The 18,620-nt window shown below is 41.5% G+C and overlaps 3 protein-coding genes across 4 annotated transcripts in view; all 3 read right to left on the bottom strand.

Moving 5' to 3' along the window:
• LOC141766692 (zinc finger protein Eos-like) overlaps positions 1 to 18,620 on the bottom strand; it is a 224,900-nt gene that overhangs the window by 174,825 nt on the left and 31,455 nt on the right. The gene's annotated exons all lie outside the window — the stretch shown is intronic.
• Positions 1,479 to 5,638, bottom strand: gpr84 (G protein-coupled receptor 84). Its single transcript, XM_074633558.1, has 2 exons — positions 5,514 to 5,638; positions 1,479 to 3,871 (listed from the first exon to the last, which is right to left on the bottom strand). Exon 2 carries the CDS (start codon positions 3,868 to 3,870, stop codon positions 2,641 to 2,643), a length of 1,230 nt encoding a protein of 409 aa, XP_074489659.1. The 5' UTR covers position 3,871; positions 5,514 to 5,638; the 3' UTR covers positions 1,479 to 2,640.
• LOC141766711 (zinc finger protein 385A-like) overlaps positions 8,734 to 18,620 on the bottom strand; it is a 41,313-nt gene continuing 31,426 nt past the window's right edge. For both annotated transcript variants that reach the window (XM_074633797.1, XM_074633807.1), the window contains exons 4-8: positions 14,787 to 14,961; positions 13,993 to 14,310; positions 12,712 to 12,899; positions 11,604 to 11,690; positions 8,734 to 11,480 (exon numbers count right to left, since the gene is read on the bottom strand). In XM_074633797.1, coding sequence (XP_074489898.1) covers positions 11,253 to 11,480; positions 11,604 to 11,690; positions 12,712 to 12,899; positions 13,993 to 14,310; positions 14,787 to 14,961 — 996 coding nt within the window. In that variant the 3' untranslated portion in view covers positions 8,734 to 11,252. The remainder of the gene's footprint in view (positions 11,481 to 11,603; positions 11,691 to 12,711; positions 12,900 to 13,992; positions 14,311 to 14,786; positions 14,962 to 18,620) is intronic.

The raw sequence follows: 18,620 nt of genomic DNA, 5'->3' as shown, positions 1-18,620 counted from the left end.
AACAACGTTAAAACTTGCTCATACAAAAAAGTTGACAAATACAGACAACCTGGACTGCAGTGATTTCACCAGAGACCTTAAACTCACTCAAGGTAACTACGTTTTGTTTCCCGTCAATGTGTTTCCTAAAAGTGCCACATAAAAGTCAACATTTTTATTTCCACTTACCAACCAGTTAAGTTCACTTATGTCACATATTAGTGGTGTAAATCATTTGAAAGCTGGGAACCTGAAGATTAATTTGAGATGCAGCTCAATACTTTGTGTTAAAGTTGTTCTAGTCATAAATCAGAAATAATAGATAATTGATTAATTAAAATAAATTGTAAAAGTGTATAAGGGCTGAGAACATTATGATAGAAGTATATGATGGCCGTTTTCATGCTCACTTATGTCTCATAAGTTGCTGCAGCAATGTTTGGGTTGATACCATTTGCTACACAGTCCTGGTGCTAAATTTAACCTTTTTTAACCGCTCGAGAATTAATAAAAATGATCAATAATCCCTCAAAAATACCACATTAAGACACCAAGACCTTGAGGAACACCATAGAAAAAGCCATGCTGTGATTTGGTATCAAAAACTTTTGACATTTGGAGATTTCTGCAAGAAATGCATTTTTCAGTGATTGGATGGCGAGCACTTCTGTTCTGGAAACTGCTCAGAAACCCCCTTATTGTCAATCTACCGAAGTAAGCCATCCATCCTCTGAATGCTCTAGGTCTCTAGTTTGTGGTTGTAAAGTTTCATGAGGCTGTGATTAAATATGTTACCCTATTAGTTATAGGGTATATAAAGCCCTCTACTCATCATCAGAGGTATGAACTGTGCTCACAGCCTGGTGAGGCGCAGGGCACAGTGTGGAGGCAACATGTACCAGGTAGCATAAAGTGCTTTTGTTTATTATCCATAAATTCGGTTGGCCCGTCTTAGGATTTTAAGGAGGTGGTGTTGTGCTGTGTTGTGTTTTGCCATTGCTGTGCTGCTAGGCGATGGCTTGGGTAGAAGGTCCAAAATAGAAGTGTTGTGTTTCTATTTTTCATCCAACCAACTTTGGTTTCTATGGGTGTAACACGCATTACAGTGTCTCTTGTGTTAGTCTTCTTGTAAGAGAAATCACACCTTGTAACAGCTGGTCAGTGTGGACATGAGTGTGAATGTTTGCTCATGTCGGTATCCTCAATAAATGAATGCCCTCCTTGACACAACTCAAACATGCATACGCAAGCACACTCCACCCACATGTCAAACTAAAGGCCAGATCACCTTGAACACTTTTTATCCTTCGTCATGTACTGTCAGTATGTAAGAGGAAATGCAGAGTTGATACACAGTCGTAAATTCCTGACTTGCATGTTGCATGTTGGAATATCCTGTGCTGATTTTGTAACATTGGCAGTTGTGATGTAATAGATCTAGAAAACTACTAGTGGTGATGACGTATTGGCTGATTCAACATTCTGAACGCAACTGTGGATTACGTATTACAAAATAGACTTTATTCCATACATAACATAAACACATAATGTAATCTTGTACATACATAATATACTGTAAAAGCAAACAATAACAGAGTAAAACAAGGAAGTTGTGAAGCCTGGAGTGTTGGTAATGCAACATAAATATAACAGAAAAGCAACTTCAAAGTTGATAGTAGAGAAGACTCCATACCACTTTTTAATGTACGATACCGATATCGCAACCATACAATCCGATACCGTCCTTTTCCCTCTTTTAAACAACTAAGTTTAATAAATTTAGTAACTTTAGTTACTCTGCAGATTCAGGTTATTAATGCAAAATATAATGAGCTAATAAATGATGATGTATTGTTAAAGATTAAATCCAGCCAGCTGTATATAAAGTCATTAAAATGAGCTCCACATTTACCAGCTGCAACATTAAAGTGATAAACACATTAATACATCATCATTAGAATACAATAATATAATATATATTATTCTGCATGATGAGTACTTTTACTTTTGGTACTATAGGTTGATGCTAATACTTATGTACTTTTACTTGAGTAGCCTAACATTTTGAATGCAGGACTTTTACTTGCAGCTACTATTTTACATTGTAGTATTACTACTTTTACTTAAGTAGAGATCTGAGTTTTTCTTCCATCACTGTATGTTAATATATGTTAATCTCTAGTAAAAATGAGTCGTTTACCGTTTTAGTTTGTTTTGGAGCGATGCTGTAACGTAATGTTATGCAACGTGAAGTTTCTAAAACAAAATTAAACAGCAGCTACAATCATGAAGAAGACAAAGGGCTCTTCCCGCACACACAGTTGGTTTAGAGACCAGCATTTATGTTGACAGTCGGTTCTGTAACGAACACTATCGCACATTCACACACATTACGCTTTCTGTCGGGGTTATACTCAAAACATTCGGGGCTCCAGCCCCGGCAAAAAGACCTGGCAACGCCGACATAGACGAGCGTATGAGACGGAAATGGATCGGATACCAATATCCGATCCAGTGATTTTGGTAGTATCAGATCAGCGCATCCCTAGTTGATAGTGGCTGGATGTAAGTTGCATGTCTATGTTATGTTGTTTCACGAGAATAATGTCATATTGGGTTTACATCATGAAAAACATCAAGCAAGTTTTAAGCTCCAGGAGTTTAGGATCTCAGATTTGAGCACGAGGTCCAGAGGCAGGCGAATGGTGCAGCAGCCCTGGTGAGCAGCACATGGTAGGCCTGTCGAAACTGTCGGTTCATCACGGCATAGAGCACGGGGTTGATACAGCTGTTGAGCCAGGTGAGGTTTGCAGAGAACATGTGCAGTACCTGTGGGGCGCGGTTATTTTTGTCAAATATGTTGAGCAACATGAAGGGGACGAAGCAGAACACGAAGCACAGAAAAACAGTGAAGCACATGCGTGTCACACGCTTGAATTCGTCATCATCTCCTGAAGTTGCTGACTTGGAGGAGGAGGGCGCTGCAGTGGTGGGAGCAGGTGTGGATGAAGGCGATGCTGGGACAGTATCAGGGGGAGACTCGGTTGCTGATGAATTTGGGGCAGATTTGGAGGATTTTTCACAGGTGATCTCATCTGTATTTTGGGTTAGATCCGCCTGGCTGCTGATCTCAGAGCTACATGTCTTTGTCACGCCACTCTCCACGCCACTGTCATCAGTCCCTTGTGTTGAAGAAGCTGGTTTCTTTCTGGAGGAGCGGCGGCTGTACCTGTAGCGGAGCAGAGCTTTCGAGGCAATCCGGACACGTTTGTAAATGAGGAGGTAGAAAACACCAACACAGCCCAGACCGAAAAAAAAGTAGAAGAAGAGCAGGATGGTGGTGTAGGGACGACCCTCGATGCGATGGAAGCTGCATGTGCACACATTTGGCACAAACACGTAAACGGGCCAGAGTGGGGCAAAGCTGGTCACGCCCAGCGCCCACGCTGAGATCAGGAGTAAAACAAGACCACGGTCAGAGAAGACACGGTCAAACACAGCCCTTTTTGCGACCAGGAGGTATCGGCTCACTGCTACTAGGCAGAGGGTGATAATGGAGACAGAGTTGGAGAGGAAGAGGAGGAAGCCGAAGATGCTGCACCAGAGCTGACCACTGCGCCATCTGAGGTGTAGATAGGAGTCAACTGATATGGGCTGCAGTATGGTGCAGTACAGGAGATCCGCTACAGCCAGGTTGACGATGAGCACATTGAAGCGAGTCCTCACGTGTGGGTCAAAGGCGAAGGCCAGAATGGTCATCAGGTTTCCCAGCATACCAGTGACGGTCACAGCACATCCCCACAGCACAGCAAAGTAGCGGTAGCCTTCGACGGACGGGCTGTAGCAGGAGAAGAGGTCATCCTCTGTTTGGTTTGTCTGGTTCATCAGCATTCTGTAAACGAACAGGATTCAGAATATAGGTTAGCTTCTTTGTAATGTGCTCACGGAAAGTTGTATTCAAGCAGAAACCCAGCCCTCCACGCCCCTCTTTGTGGTGTCAGCAGTGCCACAGGTGAAAAGGGAAGCTGTGGTCTAGGTAGTTCACCACTTCCTTATAAACAAAGACCTCTCTTTGACAGTTTCATTATATTGTTGTTTGCAGTTTTAAGTACAAGATAATTTTTTCTGCAGTTTTATAACATAATCAAATGTAATGTCATTTACAACTGTTGTATAGAGCTGTACCCGAATCACAAGATTCGACTATTCATTCAGAAAATCCAGTAGCATGATTTTCAGTGATGATTTCGACCACATTACCATGGTCAAATGAGTACAAAAAAATATATATTTTGACACTTGTCAACTGGTGGGGTCCACGCAGTCTGGGATACAACTTGCCGGTTCAGGGATGGACGCTTGGTGTGCCGCGACTGGCTTTTGGCTTGTAAAGGCCCAGGGTCAAGGTGGCTGATGGTACATGTCCACAACCTCCGTCCTTTCCACGCTTCCCATTCATTGTCTATTTAAGCAGCCGTGCTATGTATTCTGCGATTCGAGAGGGCACCACGTGGTCCGCTCCACATTTGCATAAAGTTGAGGTCTAGGCTACTTTATGCAAATCAGGGGCGTCCGGCGCAACTCAGCAACTGCATGGCTTATTTATTGCATGATCAGATGTTGTCAGAAACACATTTCGGTGAACTATTTTCATTATATAAGAGAAGAAAGTTTCCAAACGAGCCGCCATGTTGGTTCTGGTTTGAAAGCTGGGAGCAGCAGCCCATGGGGGAAGGCGTTCATCCAATCAGGTTCCGAGTGCATTGTGTCTAGTGGTGGCCCATCGAGCATCCAATACTGGGATGTGAGGCGATCCCTCGCAATAAAAAACGCCCCAGTGGACATGTACCATTAGTGCTCGCTGTGCCCTCTCTCCCTGCGGGAGCCCTCTCTCTCAACCGGGACGGACTGTCCTCAGTGCGAGGTGTCTGCGGCAATGTCGGCAACCTACCCGACGCATCTTGAAAAACGGACCCTGTCTCATTCACCATGCTTTGTGATTGTGTCATCACCATTCATATAACCGATGTGTTAATGATTAAATTGTTTCGAGTATAACATTGTTTACAAGAGCATTACGTTCTTCATAGATAGGCAGCCCTACTGTTGTGTACAACTGCTGTGGCTCTAGTAACCTGAAACACATTGTCCGTCAAGCACAAATAATTCCTCAACATTAGCCACATATACGTGGAAATGGGGAATGAACAAAATAGAAACAAGTTCTGCGTACAGTATGATCTCAAAAGAGTCTGAAGATCTCAAAAAGTTCTGAAACTATTTGATATTCATTAGAACTCTTTTCATCTCCTTTATGTTCACATCACTGAGGTGAATTCTACATAATAGATTATCACTCAATTAATGAAATATTGCATACAATAAAGCTGTAATTTAACATTGATAAAACGTATAATAAAAAAACCCTCCAAGGGTTTTAAGATAAATGTAAATTTTTTTATTAGAAATTTAACTTGTAAGGAAAATAAAAGCCTCTATTCTAAAACAAATCACGGTTAAGGTGAATTTCTCACCTTAAAGCTGAAGATTTCTGCCGGTCTTTCTAATAGTTGATGTGTAGCTGTGTCATTCTCTGCAGTGATCTGAAAGTCCAGCTTCCTGCTGCTGTTACATTTTATGCGCGTCCTCTTTATTGCTTAAGTACCCTCTTCACAATGAGATGGCGTGAAGTAGGGTTTTCCCAGTTCATGTCTAAATTAGGGGAAGAGAGATCTTGCGTATTTCTTAAAGAACATTTTGTTTTCAAATGTAATAACCAAATGTGGAAAAGATGTATTATGTAAGTGAAATCTACAGCATTAGTTAACTATTATGTATGTATGTAAGTCATGTGTCACCAGGGACTGTATGTCCAAACAGAACAGGACTTCACCTCAGATACTCTGCTTTGATCATTACTATGTTTAACATGTGTTGTGTACCCACATTATCACAATATTGGAGTACCTGAACAACTAAAAGAATTTGTAATCAGGTGTAGTCTAGTAGGCTACTTCTGAAACATAACTCTGATGTTTATAATCCTAGTGGTTCCACTGCGGTCATAATGTTGTCTGTATAGGGAACCTAATGCAAATACCTGCAGCTATAGTTATTCAGTTTATCATAGAGTACGTTGTTGCTCTGTGCTGTTGAAACTGTTCCATCAAGACACTGAAACCTTTCTGTTCAGCTGTGCAATGTGGTGCAGTTGATAAAACATGGCTCACCATTTTATAAATTTAAATCATTTCCATATAGAAAAATGACTACAGAGACACACAGTTGTTTTATTATTGTGCTTAGCACAAGGTTGTTGTCAGTGGTTATTTGAGAAATAATCTAGGGAGTCGTTGAGTGGTGACAGCGGCACAGAAGTTACACTAAACAATCTAAAGTACATTGTTTGGTTTTTTTTGCTCTCATGATTTTTCTTAAATTATTTTTTCCACTGTTACTGTATTTTCCAGACAGTGAGGGCAAGCATTGATAGTGCTCCAGTGGGAATAGTGATGGACATATATGAGACTAAATGCTTTAAGACACATTTTACCTTTTTTTCTGCTGCACAAAGACGTCCTGTTTCTGTAACACGAGGGGGTAAAAATAGACCATACCAGTTAAAGTGTGAAAATATAGGCATAATGCAAATGCAAGTACTGAAACTGTCAGTAACTGTTTCACTTTAGGCCACAAGAACAGAGCTAAAGTGTTGCAGCTTCTACATGTATCCTATAGGCATGTTTTTGTTGACATTGATGCTTTGCATATGTAATGAACCACGGCATAAATTAAAAAACATGAAAACAGAGACGGGTAATAGTAGTTTTTAGTCAGATACAGTGTCATATGTTGCAGAGGATGCTTTAGAAAGTCCATGCTTGATAGAAACGTATTAATTAATTCCATTTCAAACAATCTCCAAAGTCCATCTGATGATCGGCTGATAGCTGAATTATAAATGGAAAGTGGCAAATGTGGAAGCGTTTCTTTAAAACTCCCTTAAAGTTTGTAAGTAAGGGAAAGGACAAAGGTGACTATTGAGATTGCTCAGAGATTAATTCGCTATGGGACTAAAGTTGTAGATGTGATCAGTTATATCAAGCTGAGATGAGACGGTATCCCTGTAATGGTTTAAACTGATTAACACAATGTTTGATGTGGTTTATATTGTTTCATTACACATCCACTCATACTATGTACTTACTTACTATCAGAAATTTCCCCTTGGGGTTAATAAAGGTCCTACCTAACCTGCCATTCTCGACACCGAGTGGCAGTAATGCACCTGCTGTAGTTTCTTAAACTGCAAATGCAGAATAGAAAGCATTATAGCATTATAGGGGGGTGTCGCGATATACCGCTAATGACTTTAACCATGATATTTAAAATTAAATATTGATATCATGTTAATAATGCACATATGATGACATTGTTTAAATAATCCAGCGCCTCTTAAATCATTTTATAAATACAGTTATGGTCAGAGGCGCAATGGAGCAAACGGAGCAGTTGCACCCCTACTATTAGACTTTAGGGAGCAAATGTGTTTTTTTGCATCCCCACTTTTTGAGCATACAACTTTTTTAAACATTTGAGTTGGTTTGGATCAAAAATAGTTAGCTGACTGTTTCATATGTAGCAGGCTAGCCTATATGAGTTAAACAAAAATGACATTTCCCATAGCTAAGCTGCTTTCTCATATGAATTCCGGACACCCCTCGCCAGACCCCGCTGCTTCCCGAGGCCGTGGACTTGTGCTCGCACCGTCTCTCCCTGCTCCTGGCGCGAATGTCAACCAGGGCGTCACAAAATCCTGTGGGAAACACTGTAATATATAATGTAATAGAAACTGAGCTTTATAGGGAAAGAGCAGCTTTATTGGTCATGATTGAAGGCTCTATATTGCAGGAGATGGCACTCTCAGGTGCTCTTTATCCTGCCATATACCTCCCCTTGTCTGTCACTAATCTTGCACGCACACTTTCAACTATAAGGTGCCCATGATTATGGTTACAGACTCTCTCCACCTCCCTATACTTGTATTTGAGTGCAATTCTTTTGCCGAAAAAGCGACAAAATCCTGCAGCCTTGTCTGGTTTCTCTCTCTAAACTAAATAAACTAGATGCTGCCATTAGCACATACTGCTGCTCAGAAGTTAAATTACATCTGAATCCTCTCATTTAGGAGCAAAGACTATGATACTGTATAGACAATGGCTGCAACTAATGACTGTTTTAATTATTAATTAGTTATCTTTTTTTTATTATTTGATTCATCGTTTAGTCTAAAATGTCACAAATAGTGAAAAATGCCCTTCACAAGTACTAAGAGGCCAGGGTGACATCTTTAAATTGCTTGTTTTGGCTGATGAGCTTAGTTTCTCGCCTTAAAGTTGATGACTTCCACCAGTCCTTTTATACACTGTGTGTTTAGCGGATGTCATTCTCTGCAGCGATCGCTTCCTCTTATTGTCATGCTTCCTGTTAACATGTGGTTCTATGTGCATCCTCTTCTTTTTTTGATAATTGCCTCTACAGACTGTATTTTTATTTTTTGTTTGTTTGCACACTGCACTAAGCTATAAAAACTCAATCAACTTCTGATCACAAATAGTTTGAAAGCCAAAATGTGGATATGTTTTAGTGTATCTGTTTTGTTTTTTAGTCACTTATTATTACTATAGTACTGTTTGTCAAAAGAGAAAGTGACTTGAAATCAACATTACTCATATTATCACATTACTACACTACTTGTACAACCAAATGCATTTGTGATTTATTGTTATTGTCATATTTCATTACATTTGAAAAAAAACAAAAAAAACACCAATCAACATTGCTTACAACCATAAACTCAGTTTAATGATTTTATATATAACTTTGTTTTAAGTTAACAATTAGGAAGCCCCAACATGTACCTTCTCTCATTTTTTAAATAATCTACATTTACAGTAATGTTTCAATACACTTCTCCTAAATAACAATTCATACATTTGTAGACAGTTTCTGTTTATTGCAGTTAACGAGAGAAGTTAGCAGGAGTGCTTAAAGTATTGCTACAGTTTCCGTTTCCTAAAGCTTCCCTCTAATGTTTCACAAGCCATCATGACAGTTTCACGGGGATAGTTCGGGGTCATGTAGGGTCGGAGCACACGAGGCAGAGCAGACAAACTAAACATTTTGATCTCACTAAGAGACTATAATACTACCAAAAATCTTGTGTTGTTTTTTTTTTTTTTGCATACAACTACTCTGTTGTGTATGTGGTCCTTTTCCTTCTCTAACATATTGCTGGTGTCTTTCATCCCACTGTTCTCCACACGCCTTGTATGGGATTGTGGTGAAAATGTTGCCTGTATAATTAAATGTGCACATAATGCAAAGACCTGCTACTAAAGTCATAAAGCAACTGTTGTCCCGCTGTGCTCACAGTGTTGCAAATATTTCATTAAGACACTGAAACCTTTCTGTGTTGTGCAGTGAGGTGCAGATGAAGAAAATGATCATTTTAAATGTATTTAAGCCGTTTACATGGAGACTCTTCACCACAGACTTTTACTTTATGTGCTTTGTGGGACTTTACGCACATGGTTGTCACTGGCCATTCAGGGGGGAATCATCAGGGGAACTATTGAACTGGAGACGATTACATCTTTACCTTCCCTAAAGAAACTAACAGCACGGGTTTTCCCCATAGAAATACAATAGGAGTATAGAACGGACATTCCCATTCAAATCAACAAAGCAGAATGGGCCGAGCGGCGGCCATTTTTTATGTATACTACTGCCATTGCGACTATAAATTAGAGCTGTCAATCGATTGAAAAATGTAATCGCGATTAATCGCATGATTGTCCATAGTTAATCGTGATTAATAGCAAATTAATCAAATTGTTTTATCCGTTCAAAATGCACCTTAAAGAGAGATTTGTCAAGTATTTAATACTCTTATCAACATGGGAGTGGGCAAATATGTTTGCTTTATGCAAATGTATGTATATATTTATTATATATACCAATGACAAAACAATGGTGGTAATGTTACGAAGCATACAGAACCAGAGTAAATGAGTAAAATTGAACAACTTAATGCTTCATCCACACACTCTTGTCACAGCGTAGGAAAGCACATTGCTTTCGCCAGATGAGTGACAACCTTGTTTGGCTCATTTTCTGTAACCAGTGTAGCATTAAAGCGTCGTAGAATTAGCTACATAGCCGGCGAGCTGCGACCACAGTTTACGGCCCCACCATAACAACTAACAACAATCGCCACTTTCTTTTGTACTAGTCAAATGACCACAGAAAACAGTTCAATGTCCGTTCTACTCCTATTTCTATGGTTTTAACCTCTCGTTCTATTCTTATTTTCTCAACCTTACTGCATTTTACACCGAGCGTTAGAATAAACAACGATGGCTGCATAGTGCATCAGTTGCAATCACTTCTTCACAAAAAGTCTACCCTTGCCAAACTGTAATTGACGTACAGTACACATCAGCACAAATTTAAGACATAGTGTAATTTCTACCCTTTTGCTGTTCCTCTTTGACTTCCTGTTTCTGTGCCACAGAGGTAAATATAGGCCATTTAGGCCAGCTGTGAAAATGTAGACATACGGTACGGAGAAATGTTTACCAGTAACTGCAGAGACGGTCCGGAAATTGTTGTTTTCTTTTTATAGGCCACAAAAACAGAACTTTACAGTGGTATAATCCCCCATACTCTGACAGCTACATTATGATACCAGCTAACATCAGAGGCAACGACTATATCACACCCAGCGGGCGTGTTTTTGATAGCATTGATGCTTTGGATATGTAATGAATCCTTGCAGAGGTGAACATTAAAAACATAAGAGAGGTAGGGTTTCCAGTCAGATACAGTTGATCATATGTTAGATGAAGATAATTAGTCAGTTGCAGATTGGAGGATGCTCAGAGAAGTCCATGCTTGATAGAAACTTGTTTATAAGTTCCTCTTCAAACCATCTGCAGAGTCTACTTGATGATAGTCGAGTGAAGAAGGGAAGCTGGGGAGGATGGAAACATACAGTCTCTTTGAGATTCGTCAGGTTCTCCCTGTTAACGTAACAGTAGTGGTCTGCAACCACAGTATGCACCATGAAGAGTCATATTCATGTTCACTGTTTTTATTCCAATGAAACAGCAGCTGGAGGCACACCAGCTGATTTGGCTCTTGATGGCACGTGGTTGCAGGCCTCCACTTCACAGTGTGCTTCTTCCTGATTCTTCCTCGTTCTCTCACCGTCAGTAAGGAGTGAAGAGGATCGGCCCATGCGCGGTGCGGATGGGACCGGGGGCGGGCCTCAGCAGGCTGAGGGGTGTTCCCTGTAGGAGGTGGTGATGGGGATGATGGTGGGAGGTCGGGCAAGGAGGGCGTAGTGCCAGATGATTGGAGGAGGCTGCGGCTGCCATCGCCGCGGCAACAGCCAGTGGATTTGGTAAAAGTCCGCCCCCCAGAGTTTTTGGAAGTTCCTATGAGAGAGTAAAGGAAAAATAGAAGTCAATTTATTACTACAGGCAAGGGTTTAACCTAATTTTATGGGGGGAAAATGAGGAATATATGCAGATTGTGAGAAAGGCAAACTGAGTTTCTACCATAAAGTCTGTGCGCTTCTTGTGCCGACTGAGAAGAGGATTGGGTTTCCCCGCGACTCCATCCCGATGCCTCCGGCTAGATATGTGCTGAAACATAAAATGAGAAAAAACAGATATTGAATATTGAGTAGGGGTGGAAAAAAAATTGATTCACCATGTATCGCAATTTTCTTCTTTTTTTTTTTACGATTTTTTATTTTGTAAAACGACGGAGGGTCCTCGTGGATACGACCTGCACCCTCACATTTTAAATCCAACGTGGTAAACACGACACATACAGTAAAGTATGGAAACACTTTTGCTTTCACACATTGCCCTGAAAAGCAGAGCTAGACATCATGGCTAAAGCTGCATTCTAACTCTGTCATGGACAGGTAACGTTATTGTACTGCGGTAACGTGCGGCCTGGCCAGCCGCCTCTCGCATCTCCGTGGTCAAATCAGCCGACGCTACAACTGTAGAGCACCCGTATACTGACATTTATGTTAAATGCATTCAAATGGCCCAGATAGAGCTGACCATGGATGTACAAAGAGAACAGAGCTGACAGGAGACGGACTTGGCGAAATTAGCGGAAGTATATATGTGTGACTACGTCCGTTTTTCAAAATAATGTGTTAACAAAAGGAATAGTACATACAAAATACATATATGGAAATAAGATAGATGGATTAAATTCACAAGAAGTATAAAACATTACCCGTCCCTTATAAATTTACTAGAAAATACCACTAATTTCTGAGGGAAATGTATTAATAAATAATGTCTGACAATGACTAATATATTTGACTTCAGGACATCTCTGATTACATACATGCTGAAAATCAAACACTTTTACTGTACTCATTTTGATGTTTTCCAGAGTAGAAGTCCCTATAAGTGTATGATTTAACTTTTTCCCATGGTCTAGTGTTAAAAAAGTTAACAAAAATCGCTATATATTGTAATATCAAATCGCAATACTTAAAAATCGCAAAACATATCGAATCGGAACCCAAGTATTGTGATAGTATCGAATCGGGAGATAGGTGTATCGTCCCAGCCCTAATATTAAGATTGCTTGAAAACTTGGGTCACTATTTCGGATCTATTTGTGGGGTTTTGTCACCTGTTTAAGCTGCAGCTCTGAGTTGACTCTGACGTTGCAGATCTCACAGTGGAAAGTGCGTTCCTGAGCGTTGGGGTCAGAAGAAAGCTCCCCTCCCTGCTCCGGGCTGGGTTTAGGACCCAGACGTGGGTATGCTTTAATGGGTCCCAGTCCACTACGAGCCTCCAGAATGGTTTTGTGTTTGGTACCTGGAAACAATAAAAAGAAAGGTATAATCTACGATGGCAATTGAGGCCATGTTACAGTGTAGTGTGACGACACTAAAGTGACCTTGTTGTGAGATTGTTTTCAAATGCTGTTTCCAGGATGAAGAATGAACTTTGAACCTCATCTTTTAAATCAAACGTGGATGAGGAGTCCTTAAAGTGGGGATTTGTACATCTGCAATTCCATGACAACTATGGAAACTCATAATGTGATATGACAGAAATCTCCAGAAAAGCTACTAAATGGACCTTGTGGTGCTCAACGGGTACATCAGCCCGGTCTCACCAAATGGCGTGAGACAACAATTTCATTTTGCGTGCAATCACTGTCTGTACTGACTCCAATGTACTACAACGCATCTGCGTGAATATGCTACGCTCAGAGCTGTTGATGTAGAATAATGAGTCATTCTCAGAGCTAGTGAGGAAGAGTAAGTGACGTAGTATATAAAGTGAGAGAGACTGCTTAGGATGGGCGAGAGGGGACAAACAGAGGACTTTCAACCAGGAGACCGGGTTTCGAGACTGGTGTTCATGTCCCAAAAGGTCGTTGAGTTATATTGAAGTGACATTTGTGACATGGCGTGAAATGACAGGCGAAAAGCTTAAGATGCGTCATCATGACATGCTGAATGTCCTTAAAATGGCGTGTTATTTATACGCCTTTGGGTGCATGGTTGTTTAAAAGTGCAGAGAACAAATTCTAAAGCTGTCAGTGTTGTAAGATATACCCGCTTGAGATAGGAGACTTTCCTGTAATGGCATTTACTGCGTGTAAAAGTTTAGGATAGGTGGTAGGAGGTGAGGTTTTTATCACCCAGTCAAACTATGCAGTTTTTCAACCTGCCATTCTCACCACTAAGTGGCACTAATGCTCCAGCTTTAGTTCTTCAAACTCAAAATGCAGAACAAGTGCATAATTGCTTTTAAAGAGCCATGCTTCAGGGTCTCTGAAGTTGCTTCTAAGAGTGCATAATAAATAATGCTGTTGTTTGTAAAGGGTTTATTTCTCTCAAGATTGTGGTGTGATGTACTTATGAATGTGTGCATGCAGACAAAGCCGTGTTGGAGTTACCTTTGTTATGTGCCTCCAGTTGTGAGAGGGAATTAACTGCTACTTTGCACAGTGAACAGTAGAGAAGCTTCTTGGCTTTCTCCTCCTCTGACTCTCCTGAAGAAGGGCTGGGTGCTGGGGACGGGGTGTCAGGAAGACCAGCCGCTGCAGGATCTGCAGGGGGGGTGCTGAGGGCCACGATGGGGGAGGGAGAGGATGGCAAAGGTGTGCTGACAGAAGGCAAGAGGGGACACTCTGCATCTGAGCTCAGTGTGGGTGTTGGAAGGCGGCTAGGGGTCAAAGGTGACTTGTTAGAGTTGGGACAGGATTGGGTGTCATCTGTAAACAGCACAAAGTTTTCAGGTTAGTGGATAATTTGTGGAAAGGCAACCATATACTCAACTCTTCAACCCTCAGGATCATGATATAAAAGTGTGAAAATAACCCTCTCTGAGGCCTTTCTGACGTCAAATACACCTGTGTACTTTTAACATCTCTACTATCTCTCAGTTCAACTCAATATTGAACTATGTGATGAATTCTTGAATCAGAGAAATGTTCGCAGCTTGTTAAAACAAATGTTTTATTCTTTTCTGTTGATCAGATTTGCAGGTTGAACTGCACTTTCTGATAAAATCATATCAACACTACATTTTTAGTAGAAACCACGGCACCAGCACTCCTCTCTGGTCGGTTTCTATCCAATCACTTCACACAACAGCTGTGTTGTGCATCTCTGCCACTTTGTGACAGATTTCTATGTGTGTGTGTGTGTGTGTGTGTGTGTAACATCATATGTCAAAGGTGATGCTCACCCTGCTTATTAGGATCAGGCTCAGGGCTAGATGGCGACGGGCCTGGTGGGGAGGGCGAAGCTGTAGGGGGAGGGTGCTGCTTGTCGCCATCTTGGAGACGAGCTGTCTTGGAAGTCTCGATTCCCTTCACCCTCCGAGCGTGGCGGTTCCCCTTGTAGTGGGCCTCTGCCTGGCTCTGGCGGAAGAACAAAAAGGTTTACATGAAATCATGGATTTGATTTGGCATGACTGGATTCATTCATGTTGGCAGTGAACCCACACTGCCACCATGTGGACCAGATTCCACTGGACTGTCCAGTGAGCTGCGTGCTCCTAGCAGCACTAGTATTAGAAATGTGCCTTTTTCTGTTGCCAGTCAGCTTTATATTTACATTTACACACAGGCCGGAGTCGATAACGTTACTTGCTCCCGTTGCCGCCACCCTCTCTCTCTCTTGCTTCAGCACTCACTTCGCTCGTACACACACACACGCTCTACGCACTGGCACTTCTCCAAATGACCTACGCTACTATTACAACAACTGGCTCTAGAGAGGGACATTCGTGTTTTTGCGTTGGCCATCGTAGTTCTTCTACACGTTTGGCACATGGGAGAGACTTCAGTTGGTTGTAATCTGCCACCTCACCGCTAGATACCGCCAGATCCTACACACTGTTCCTTTAAAGGTATGCAATATTTTCTGAAAAAACAATGTATAGACTGATACAAAAATAATCCTTCTCAATCATCACTATAAGTGTGTGGTGGTGTCTGATTCTGACCCCGCCCTCTGCCTGTATTTACTCTTTTCTTCTTATTTTGCTGTGTTCGGGCTGTTTCTGGGCATCTCCAAACAGCCTTTGGGCCCCACGTGGGGGTGTAACCCCGAGCCAATAACAGCACACAGGGTGTGCAGCCCATTCAGGTCGTCAAATACCGCCGCTTTGTCACACTCCTCGACGTCTGATACCGACTCACAAGTCCCCCTTTAGGTCTGTCAGATACAAAACATCTGTAATTGACAGATGAGAACATGTTTGTGACATTGCTGTGAGTTTCCCCTGTTCCTCTCTGTTTCCTCTGCTGTGTGTTGAGGCTGCTGTGTGCCATCGGTGTGCCGATTTGACCGTGGCACACACACCTTACAGAGAGGACAGGATGAAGCCTGCACTTCGGCTGCATTCATACAAAATCCGGAGCAGCAAAATACGTAGCAGGAACTGAATTTCTAACCGACGGTGCTCAGTGGATTTCCTTGTATCGATAAATATTTAACTAAGCAAACCCCTATATTTTTTGTTCTCAGGGATAATCCAATAATAACTCAAACATGCTAAAACATATTCTGGCCTCCTGCGTTTTCGGTGCTTTAAAGTAAAGGGCTGTTGAGCTGATGGTTTGCGGGGCTGATGTGCTGATGAGGCTGTCATGGAAGATTAGCCTCCAGAATATTCTCGTCTTCCTTCACTACTGGTGTAATCACTGAACTGGCCTGCTGAGCTGATGATGATTATTGAGTGGTGGGATTATCTGAAATGGGCTGGAGGGTTGTGGGCGACCAGTGACAGTTGACAGCCAGCTAATGAGAGAAAAAAATGGAGCAAATCAAGAAGAGTTTGGGTCCATGAGTGTGTGTTTGTCTGCGCTTAAGAAGATCAGTTTAAAGTCAGGGAATGGTAAATATGAAGAGGAGTGGACATTTCAGTAAATCCTCAGTACGGTTGTAGAGTTTGGGTTTCAGTTTATCAGAGTTAAGGTAACGGTTGACAAGTTATGTGTTAAAGTTTTAATTCTTAAGATTTTCATGAAATCAAACCCCATTTTATACTCTTCATCCGGGGTGGGAGTCGCCAGAGGCCCCACGATACGATATTATCACGATACTTAAGTCCCGATACGATCTTATTGCGCTTTTAAACATTTTGCGATATGCTGAATATTGTGATAAGATATATTGCGATTTATTACCTTTTATTCAACTGCAAATTATGCAGTTTGTCAACATCTGTTTTATCTAATAAGATACAGTTTTCAGTCTGTTCATCTCAGAGTTTTCATTCACATATCTTAAGGTCAGAGGTCAAGGGGACCCCTTTGAAAATGGCAATGACAGTTTTTTTTTGTTTTTTTCCCCCCCAAATTCTGCATACTTTTGAAGTATTTAACGAGTTATTTAGCGTTCTTCCCGACAAGCTAACGTGACTTGGTTAGTACCAGTTGATTTCCTTCTGGTTTCTGGTTTCTGAGCCTGCTACAACCTCTGAAAGACGGAATAGTGACCGGACCCGCTGGCAGGCCATCAGATTGTTAAGAGGTTAATAGTTCATACAATAAAAGATTGATACTTTGCGTTCATGTATTGATACAGCATTGCCACGCAAAATATTGCGATACTATGCTGTATCGTTTTTTTCCCCCACCCCTACTATATACTCTTTATGGTCAGCATTTTTTTTTTAGCAAAAGCCATTTAATGTTTTTACAATCTGTAATTACATCATTGTCACTTAATGGCATTGGTCATAAATTGGTCATAAATTGTAAGGTGCAGAAACGTTCAATATGGAAATAATTCCTAGAGATACTGGGCAGTGTCACCCTCCAAGTACAGATATAATGTGTATGTCCGCATCATATGAAATCAAAGGAAAAGAGTGAGGTGTTAGGCCACAAATATAGTTCCTGTAAGCTCCTCACTAATACAGTAATACAAGATTGTTTGTGTGACTGTATGTGCATGTGTATGCACATACAGCAAAGGCCTGCTGGGATTAGATAGGTTTCATTATGCCAATAACAAGACTATGTAAGGCGCGTGACAGGTACATGTTTGGGACTCTGCGGGATGGGATGCATCACCGAGGCAAAGGAACCACTGGGACGTGTCCGCAATGCCTCTGTAAGCCTGAGGTATTAACTGCCAATGTTAGTTACCCATATAGCCCTCATCCTGATTGGTGATGACAGAAAGGCAGATATAGCTCTGCCTTTGTAACCCAACTCCTATGGTTGCTGCTACCCAAAGCCCTGCAATTAGACAAGGAGATGAAGCCCTACAACTCCACAAACAAATGACAGCAGAGAGCTTGAAAAGGCAGTCATACTTAATGCTTCTTCTTTTCTTTGCAGAGCACACTTTGTGTTACCATCCTCTGCCATTCTGCAACTCCCAGTTGTTTTCTTTCTGCTTGAGCTTTGATACTTCCTCTCTCCCTGTGACCTTCAGTGTCAGATCTTAAGAAATCAATGAAGGTGTGCCGTCAATTCAAGCATAAAAAAGCTTGACAGCCTCGGAGGGGTGGTGGGAGTTGGGATGCAGCAGAAACAATGGGGACGTAAAAGAGATTAACGCATCCGATCTTTGGAGGAGAAGTGAATCATGATAAAATATAAATGATGTTCGGCATAGTAGGTGAAATGGACTAAGAGAAGCTACGAAAGAGCCTATGGAAATGGGGATTACGATGAATGAAGAAGCAGAGATGGGATTTAAGGGGGAGAAAATGAGAGCAAGTGAATGTCCCCGAAATCCTTTTTCTCTCTAAGCAGGATGTGCTTTGATGTTTTATCTATAAAGCGACAAAGGCACAGAAAGCAGAGAGAGTGGGTCTAGCAAATCTACTGTATGGGGTACTGGCAGCAGCGACAGGAAGAGGGGGTGGGAAGAAGCTGGAGAGAAGGAGAGGGGACAGATGATACAGTATACCCCACAGAGGGGGAAGCAGAAACATGAAAACTGATGAGGAAAATGGTGAGCAGACTCACTCTGCTGAACAGACGGTAGATGTGAGTGAAACAAGGTCTGGTGTGGGCCAGAGAAGAACAAGAAGGAGAGAGAAAGAAGGAGAGAGAGG

The sequence above is a fragment of the Sebastes fasciatus genome, chromosome 1, assembly GCF_043250625.1.
Source record: "Sebastes fasciatus isolate fSebFas1 chromosome 1, fSebFas1.pri, whole genome shotgun sequence".
In the NCBI taxonomy this organism is placed as follows: domain Eukaryota; kingdom Metazoa; phylum Chordata; class Actinopteri; order Perciformes; family Sebastidae; genus Sebastes; species Sebastes fasciatus.
This window is presented reverse-complemented; position numbering and strand designations above follow the sequence as displayed.